The sequence below is a fragment of the Coffea eugenioides genome, chromosome 5 (genome assembly GCF_003713205.1).
Source record: "Coffea eugenioides isolate CCC68of chromosome 5, Ceug_1.0, whole genome shotgun sequence".
NCBI lineage: Eukaryota > Viridiplantae > Streptophyta > Magnoliopsida > Gentianales > Rubiaceae > Coffea > Coffea eugenioides.
The window spans coordinates 3,069,550-3,079,604 of NC_040039.1; the positions used below are offsets into that span (position 1 = coordinate 3,069,550).

Here is a 10,055-nt window from a genome sequence, read left to right on the forward strand (position 1 = left end):
GGCACAAATTCTCAGCTCTCGATCATCTACAAGTTCGCATTTTCTCGACAGAATGGCAACATTGACAAGAATGGTTCTTGTGTTGGTCGTTGCATTCTTGCTATGCTCAGCAGTAGTTTGCAATCCTCCTCCAGGCAGGACGATTGATTACGGCAAGTTGACCCCGGACACTACCCCATGCGATCAGTTCCACAAGACGAACTGCGGCCCAGGAGTGGAGCCAGGAGCTGTAAATCCCTGGAACAGAGGTTGTAACGCAGCTACACGTTGCCGGTGTTGCCGCAAAATGCTGCTTGAATACCAACTTTTTCTCTATTAAAGCTGGGGACTCAAAAGATTTACTTGACTAAGAAAAGCTTTCCACGTACAAGGAATCGGGAGATCATCCCTGTAATTTCTGTTAGGCATCATGCCCTTCGACCGTATGGTTATATTCCTTCTGCCCCAATTATTTAGTCATGTTTTAGGAATTCAATTTTTTAAGAATAGTGGTTGATTGTGATGTTTGTGTTTTTTTTTCAATTTTACTCACACAAATTCAAATTTTAAATTTGAATGGTAACATACATATGATTAAAAAAATGACTATGTTGAAAAGAAAAACTAAAATATGCTTTGACTTTTCTAACATGACAAATATTTTGAGACATTCCAAAATGGAAAGTATGACGCTTTCAATGAGACGGAGAAAGTAATAAATTAGCATTACCATGCCTTATTAAGACCATAGAAGCATCCTTTGAAGTAATGTTAATTTAACAATTTCATTTGAATTCAAAAGTACTTGGCTAGCCACGAGGGGCATCCTTTGAAGTCTAGAACTAAGCAAGTGGAGTAATGCTGGGAACATGTGGCCTGAAATAGGCCTTGGGGGAAAGTGACAAAACTACACTACAAGAAATATATTTTTCAGTGACAAAAATTTATGTGACAACAAAAATCTTGTCACAGATAACCTAATTCAGTGACGACATTAGGTGTCATCACAGATGAGTACAGCACAAGCATAATCAGTGACAACATTGGAAGTTGTCATTCTCAACTCGTCACGAAATAGTTGGCGCGCATCTCATTTGATGCCGTGGGAAATGAATTTATGACAACTCAAGTAAAGTCGTCACAAACGCTCTCTCTACAGTGACAACATAACTTGTTGTCATTGAAAGTCTACCCGATTCCAATTTTGTGACAACTTTTTGCATCACTGTATACTACAGTATTTTCATCAACTTTCACTAATTCTACTATGACACCCTAATTTTATTTTTTAGCCCCCAATTCTTTTATATTAGCAAAAGCACCGAAGATATGACACCCTAATTTTATAATTTAGCCCCTATTCATTACGTATTAGCAAAATGCAAATGATATAATAACAAACTATTTTTAGATATTTGTAATTTTTGCTAAGTTGACATAATAGACATGTCTGAGCATAAAAATGTTTTCACGAATTGTTTATTATTCCTTATAACAACCCCCAAAAATCAATAACTGAAATAATTTGAAAAAGTGTAATTGAATATAATTTGTAGTCTAATGTTAGCACTGTGAAAGATTAGTATAACGTGTAATACATCATAAGTAATAATTATTTTCATATGGAATGGGTATATACGAAATTAAAATTATTCAGTAAAATATCTGTCGTGCAATAAGATTGAGAGTTGTAACACATTTAACAGAATATTTGATTACATGTTTCTTTTAATTTATTATAAAAACTAAGTAATAGACAAAGAGTAAGATAAGCATGAGTAAGAAGTGCTATACTGTATATAAGCAATTCTATAGTATTTTCATCAAATTTCACTAATTCTAATATGGCACCCTAATTTTATTATTTAGCCACCAATTCTTTTATATGAGCAAAAGCACCGAAGATATGACACCCTAATTTTATAATTTAGCCCCTATTCGGACATAGTTTTCTTAAAAATACAGTGATGAATTAAAGTTTCTGTTTCTGTGTACAGGAGGAAATTCAGAATCTCCTTGATGAACAAGATAAAAAAAAAAACTAACAGTTGAATTTAGAATTGCTTGGGAATAGGAGAAAGGCTAATGATTTGTTCGAAATCACCGACTTGGAGGAAAGGTTGAGGAAAACGAACGAAATATTAGTTGATCTGCTCGATACAGTTGAGGAGAAAGATCAGGTTGTGGAGGCGAAGTTTGAACTTGCCAAGGAGAAAGAAGAATATATCAACAACTAAGAAAAAAGGTTGGATTTGGAAAAGCAAGAAATTAGTTCTGACCAGGAAAATTTGTTAGCTCTTAAAGATGAACTTGAAAGGATGATAGATGAAATTAGACAAAAGCAACTGCAGATTGATAATGAAAATAAAGACCTTCCAGTTCAAAAATAATTGCTTTTGAAGGAGGAGGATGATCTGAAACAATTGAGGAAGCAAATGGAGCAAGAAAGGGAGGTGTTGGACGAGAAGAAATTTGTTGCACCTACTTCTGATCGGAAGTCTCCTGATCAATCTGGTGGCTGTTGCCACCGCAATTCTTGGCTTCTGTAAAGGATCACAGGATTTGCCAGAATAAGCCTCTTTGGTGAATAAGCTATCCGGAAGAGCGGATGGGACGATGATCAAACTCCCATTGAGGCAGATTGCACCTAACGAACAATTTGACACTGAGGTAAATCCTTCCAGTTTCTTGATAAAGTTTGATCTGCATCCTTTCTTCAACATTTACATATTTCTTTGTTTACTATAGTTGATTAAAGTGTCTTAGTATGTCTTGGATGGTAACCAATCTGTTAGAATAGTTGCTTTTTGGTAAAATATTGTAGTTGTTGGCCATACATTGCTTTTTGGTAAAATATTATAGGCCACAGTAAAGTTGTTGGCCATACTTTTTGACCACTGCTCTAAAGGCTTGTCTTAGGTTTTTATGCCATGTTTTCAGAACCGGACCGGGTATCGACTTGGTCAAGCTCAGGGGTCAGGGGTCAATGGGTTCAATCGGATTCGATAGGGGTTGAACCGGATGACGTCATAAATAAAAATTATTTAAAAATTAAAATATATGTAAAAACCTAATAACATGTTAATATTAATAAAGGTATATTCATATATATTTGATGTTTCATATATTTAACAAGAAAATACAAAGAAATTAGAACAATCAAGTAGCAATTTATATTGTTTAATGAGCATTAACAAGTTTAGAATTAAAACTATGGATTTAATTGAAAATAACACCAAACTTTAAGAAAATATTGATAAAGTATGAAATATTTGAGGTATATTAATAATTTTTAACAATCTAGGGGTCAAAACATAATATTGAAAAAGTTTGAGTTTTTTTTAAAAATGCTGATTGAACCGGAAAATCCGGTTTTTTCCCGGTCAAACCCGGTTTTTGACCGGGTCTTTACTTACCCAGTTTTTTAGCATAATTCGGACCGGACACTTGGTCGGTTCCCGGTTCGACCGGTCTGAGTTTTAAAACACAGTTTTTATGGCCATAAAGATGGCAAAGTAAAGCAGCTTCAACAGAACGTGGGAATTGTAGGCACTTATCATGCTTGTTAATTTCTTGAGCTAGATTTGCTCGTGAGATTCACCAGATTTTCTAGCAATTGGACATTAAATAGAAGAGAAAAATTGCAGCTACTTGTCGGATGTTCACTGACGGGTATTTTACATACGTGCAAGCTAAAAAATACCGAATTACACCCGTTCACTGCAAGTATACAGATCAACTAGTAGTTTAGGGTATATATCGGGTCGATCCCACAAGGAAGAGTGAACAATTACCGGTATTACTAAAGCTTCTCTATTATTTAGACTATCAATGAATTATAACAAATTTAACCTACTGAAATTATACAAAATGACAAATAAAAGCTCCTTAGGTTGTGGTATCCCCAACTACTCATGCAAGTGCTATATTTGGATCATTAATTTACTACATCTAGGCTAGTTATGGTGTAATTTCCTTATGCATTTGAATCCTACTTTCGTAGTGAATCAATTATACTCATAACTAATCCATACCTATTTTCATGGTTATGAAATTAGCTACAAGTTCATTTCTTCAAGTGAAATTACATGAAATGAATCACTAAAAACCACATAAGTGCACCTCTACTTTCGTGAGTGTACTCCCTATGTTTAGCACTTCTTGAACTAGTGTTAAATCTCAATTTCATTGCAGAAACAACACCTTAAATAATCACAATCAATGGTACCAGATTAATCATGATTTAAAGAGCCAAAGTGCTAAATAACTTGCTCAAATCATAGCAATCAAATAACCAAATAATAAACACTAACAATTATAGAAAGTTCAACCAAACCCAAGGTATAAACTTTAGAAACACATAATGAACACAAAATCCAGAACTTGTATATTAACTAAACTTGGAATCAAATACAAAAGATAAAGAGTTTGGAAGGAATACAACCCTTGTCACATGAGCTTTCTTCCTTGCCTTCTTCATCCTCCATCTTCATCCTAATCTAGATAATAAACAAGAATGGAAAAGCTACACTACTCTATACTAAGCTAAACTAACACTAGGGAGATGAAAGAGCTACATTTCTGCAGCTTCAAGCTTTCTCCCGTAGCTCACTCTCTATTTTCCTGCTATGAACTCCAATCTCTCTTCAATCTTGCAATCTTGGCTATTTTATGATGAAAGATGGTCAAGAAATGAGGCCTCCACCTTCCTTTTACAGCTGGAGATGTTTCTCACATGTCTAGCAACGCATGTGAGTTGGTGGAGGTGAAATTGAGTTTTACGCGTACAAAGCAGCCTTTTCTGACCACAATCCGGCCAGGAATCCGGCCACAAATCCGGCCAAATTCCGGCCGGATTGCTACAGTGACCATTTGGTCACTTCTGGTTCAATTTCCAGCTCTGCTCCGATTTTGCATCAACTTCCACTGAACTTTTCTTGATGATAAAAGCTGATTTAGCTCTTTACCAAAACATGAAACTTGTAGCCCTTTGAGTTAGCTTTCCTATGCATCAAGAATCACCTCATTTGGATCTGTGTAGGCTGAGAAATGACCGGAATACCCTTACCTGCTCATTGCCCTGTTCCAGTTTCGACCAGTAGAAATTTGCTATTGTAATTCGGCATTTTGACCTAGAAAACCTTTAAACTGGATTTAGATGTCTTCACCAAAGTTGTAGATATATCTCTTATCTTCAAATAGGTTCAAGAATCATCTCAATCCGATCATTGTAGCTCAAGTTATAGCCGAAATACGAAAATGTGTCAAAACTGTCAAAATACACAAAATCCAAGTAAAAAGTGATAAAAACCTCATTTAATTGAACAAAAGCATTTTATACCAATTATAGCCAAAATAAATCATTTTCTTCCAATAATATACCCAAAGTGACTAAAAATAATATAAAATATCATACAATTATTACGTAAATTAGTCACTTATCAAACTCCCCCACACTTAAATCATTGCTTGTCCTCAAGCAATCCACACATAATCAACTACAATGATTTAAGAGGTGAAACAATATATGCACTTTTGTCAAATTTAATTCCTCATGACCTGAAAAAATAATCATTATACAATTATTCAAATTACATTAAATACTCATAATATCAAGTAAAGGAAAGATAAGTATACCTTAATTCAACAAGTTAAACGTAATCTCTTACCCTAACCTAATTTCACAAATAAGCAAATCACATAGTCGATTTATAGCCTTCCTCCTCCTATAATCATCTTTTTCTCAAAATTTTACAACTAAGAGGGATTTATTCATACTGGTTTTACTTAAATAGTGAGAATGTCTTTTTACGCGAAAATCGACACTTTTAGGTGAAGATCCCCGGTTACTCAACATTTCACTTATTCAAGTTGCTATGCATACTCTTAATTCAAGTACCTTTTTACGCGAATGTCGACATTTGTAGATACCAACCCCCGGTTACTTGGTACGAGAATCATTGGAGTAGAACAATTTTTATTTACTTTCTTTTCTTTTCTCTTTTTTTTTTTTACTTTTCTTTTTTTCTTTTCTACTTTTTTTCTTCAAAAATAAAGGACAATAAATAGATATTCCCTCTTAGAAAATATATAAGAACAATCAAAGGAGGAGTATAACCTTTTATCAACTATATCAATCACTTACTTATAAAATTAAGTAAAGAGAAGAAATTTCATTAAACATATAAAATTATAGGCATAATTTTCCTCACTTTACCAAATATACTTTCTAAAATGCAAAAATCCTAATTGCATAATAACCATTTTCAAGTTAAATGAGGACTAAACTTTCCAAAATACATATAAAGTTTCAACAATTGGAAGAATTAAACACTTAAGGTTGGAATACTTTGGCCCTTTTTGAAATAAAAATGAAAAAATTGAAGAACTTTTGGGCCATAGTGAAATATTGGACAAGATGTTAGAAAAATTTTGACGGAGTTTCCCCATATAAATGGAAGAAAACTCCCTGCCAACAAACCCAATTTCAATCAAATTATCCACATGGCAAATAATTCAAACACAATTCTAACATTTCTAAGCATTTAAATCCACAAAATATCATCACATAGAAAGTATTTGCAAGTTCAAATATTTCCTCCCCCACACTTAAACTTCACATTGTCCTCAATGTGAGAAAAGGAAAATAAATAAAGAGTAAAAGAAAATACTGCTCAATTGAACTTGCGCAATCCGAATCCATGTCCAAGTGATGAATTTCCAATCTTAAGTAGTCCGAAATCCTTAAAACCACAACAGAGATGAAGATCACTTGAATTAGTTCACACAAAAGAAATAAGAAAAATCACTAAAAATTAAACATCACAAGCACTACGGAATAGAAAAGAAAAACTAGTGGCAATGTCACTAGGTGACGAGCACTCCCTCAAGTAGTCGCTTGGTCAGGTGAAGATGGTGGAGTCGGAGGAGCTTCAATACCCAGCTTGGTCTCGATGCGACGAAGACGCTCGGAATTCTGCTTATTCTCTTGGCGGCTTTTCTTTACCTCAGCCTCGACACAAAGCAGCTTGTCCATTATCTTCTTGAAAAACGACCGAGTGTCTTGAGGTGAGGTTGGAGGCCGTGAGGAAGACGGTTCATTTGAGACCGGCGGGGTAGTTGTCTCAACCCCTTGAGCCCCTTCAATTCGTTCAATTTCAACTTCCTCCTCTTGCCTAATGTCCCCTTGAGCACCTCCTTGAGTTGAAGGACCACCGCCGTCTTTACTCTTCAAAATGAACCTGCAAAAATCCAATGTAAAGACGTCCTTCTTCTTGAGACCTGTAGGGAAAGCGTTAGAAAAATCCACTCCAACCCTTTGAAACTCGAAGGTCAAGAACCGAGGATACGAGAAAGCATGTTTGATGTCGTTACTGCGAACCACAGCCCACATGTGGTTGGTGATAATGCTTCCCAATGGAATGCCTTGGATGTTTCCTAAGCCATGCTTCATTTTATCCAAGAAATAGATGTCACTTGTGCGCGCCTCATTGGTTCCACTTGCCCTCGGAATGATATTGGCGGCAAATAGGTAAATAAGGAGACGTTGCGACTCCGGAAATGATGAAGTCAATACCGAATATCGCCCCGTCGTTCGAGTAGCCTTGTACTCAACCCCCAAACGTACAAGTGCCTCTAGCATGTTCCAAGAGTCCAAATCATTGGGTTTGAAGGCTTTCTTCAAATCTACCTTGCGCCCCACATCCGAAACATGAAGATAGCGCTCCAAATCAGCTCTATGGACTCGAACTTTTCTCCCTCGCACTGTACTAGTAATCACCTCCGTGTCGTAGTGAAAAACCTTCTTGTCCTCCACATTTGCATAGAATTCTCGGACAAGCTCCTCATAATAGAAGTTTGGGATGTTAAAGAAATTTTCCCATCCCAATTTGGCAAAGGAGGCCTTGAGATGGTAGACCTCCTCGGCATCCGAGGTGACATCCTTTTCCACCAATACCTTAGCTCCCCTCCTAGCATTGTACCAAGCTTCATTTTCGGCGGAGGTGAAGCGCGACTTATCATAAGGGACTTCCTCCTCTTGGTCCCCTTGTGCATCTTGTTCCTCTTGTTGTTGAGTATCCTCTCCAGATGATGGCTCGTCCTCAAGCTGTAGACGTCTACTTGCTTTTCTTTTCAAGCGCGGTTGTCTAGACGTCGAAGCTTCTCCTCTCTTGTTAGGAGGAGGAGATTTCACTGCACCTTTCTTAGTGCGAGCCATTGTACCTAATTAAAATTATTAAATGTTAACTTCATTTAATAGGTACATTGCTAAGTAAAGATAATGAAAACTCATTCACTTTTACCTCTTTATCTTTAATTAGCCAATCTTATCAACTTACTCACATAATAATTAGCAATTAACTTCACAAGCAAGACTTTACAATTGATTATCAACAACAAATGCTTCTTTCATTTTTTTCCAAATAAAACACTTAAGCATAAAATGTCCAAATAGGTAGAGAAAGCAATTAAACAATCACACCACTTATTCCCAACTTAATGACCTAAATAAGCATAATGAAATGCTAAAGAGCACCTTAACCATGAGTTTAGACTTAAAAAGGTCATTAATTCAACTTTAATCAAATTTTCTAGAATAAACATGCCAAAAATCAAAGGATAAGCTAATTAAGCCTAAATTTAGCATGTAAATATCCTAGACCAATCCATTACTCTCATACAATTTTCTTCAATCCAATTGCCCCAAAAAAAAAAAAAAATTAGCTAATAATGATCAAATCAAAGTAATCCTCAAGATTAGCTTAAAATTGCTAAATTCACCAAATAATCTCAAACCCATGAGTTAAACATCACCAATAATCATCAATAAGCTCAATAACATCATAAAAAGCATCAAACTTCACAAAATGAAAAAAAATTCGAAATTGCCCAAAAATAGGAAAAAGTGAAAATTGACAAAATTCAAATGATAACATTTGGTGAAGATTTGTTACCTCAAACTTGTTGGTAGATGATTAATGGTGCAAATGGTGAAGAAACCCCCAAAAATTTCACTCCAATTTGAACCCAAATGAAGAGTTCAAAAATTTGAAACCCTTGTTCTTCTCAAGCTCAAATCCGAATTAGAACTTGTTTTTGAAGGAATTTAAGCTATGGAATCAACTCACAAGGAAAAGAGAAATGTTTTGGTGTATTTAGTTTGGAGATTGGATGGTGAAAAGAGGGTTTTTAGGAGTAGTGTGTGTTCAAGGTGTGAGTGTGTGTGGAGGTTGAAGAAAGGAGGAAGAAAAGAAATGAGGGAATCCGCGCGCGGATTCCCTTTAGTGCGCAAAACCGGCCACAATCCGGCCAGTTTCCGGACGGATATTCGGCCGGATTATCGGCCGGATACTGGCCAGTAGCCACAAATTTTTTTTTTTTTTTTCTTTCGATTTTTCCTCTCAATCCGGCCTAAAATTCGGCCGGATTTTTGTCCGCGATGTTTTTTTTTTTTTTTTTTTTTTTTTTTTTTTTTTTTTTTTTTTTTTTAAATTCTAAGCCTATCCCGGGGGGGGGACCCAGGGGGAAAAAATTATGCCGGATTTCCTGCCGGATTAACGGCCGGATATGAGGCAGTAGCTCCGAAAATTTGATTTTTTCTTCCCCTGATAATCCGGCCATGAATCCGGCCAGTTTATGGCCGGATTTGAGGCCGGATTTGCTGCAGAAATTTTTTATTTCTGCAGTTTTTCCTTCCACTTTCCATTTTCAAAAGTTTTTTTTTTATTACTCACCTTAAACATAAAATTTGTGCTTTCTCAACCAATTGCTCCTTGAAACATGAAATCATGCATCAATATAACTTTAGAATTAAGCACTTCAAATGCATGAATTGGATCAAATGAACAAGAAAACTCCCTTTTTGCTTCCTTATAAGTTCTTCTGCACTTGAAACACATTGCATAAACCATTGCCATTGCCACCTTTAAAACACACAAAAACACTAATTAAACACTTAAACTTACTAAAAAAAATTCGTTGGGTTGCCTCCCAACTAGCGCTTGTTTATAGTCATTAGCTTGACTATATCACCTCATTTTTCAAGGAGGTTTAGTTAACGAATAATCCACCATTTT

The 10,055-nt window shown here is 35.7% G+C and overlaps 1 protein-coding gene across 1 annotated transcript; it reads right to left on the reverse strand.

Moving 5' to 3' along the window:
- Positions 1–6,865: 6,865 nt before the first annotated feature.
- Positions 6,866–8,998, reverse strand: LOC113770983. The gene is made up of 2 exons (XM_027315616.1): positions 8,934–8,998; positions 6,866–8,202 (listed from the first exon to the last, which is right to left on the reverse strand). Exon 2 carries the CDS (start codon positions 8,195–8,197, stop codon positions 6,866–6,868), a length of 1,332 nt encoding a protein of 443 aa, XP_027171417.1. The 5' UTR covers positions 8,198–8,202; positions 8,934–8,998.
- Between the last annotated feature and the right edge of the window lie 1,057 nt (positions 8,999–10,055).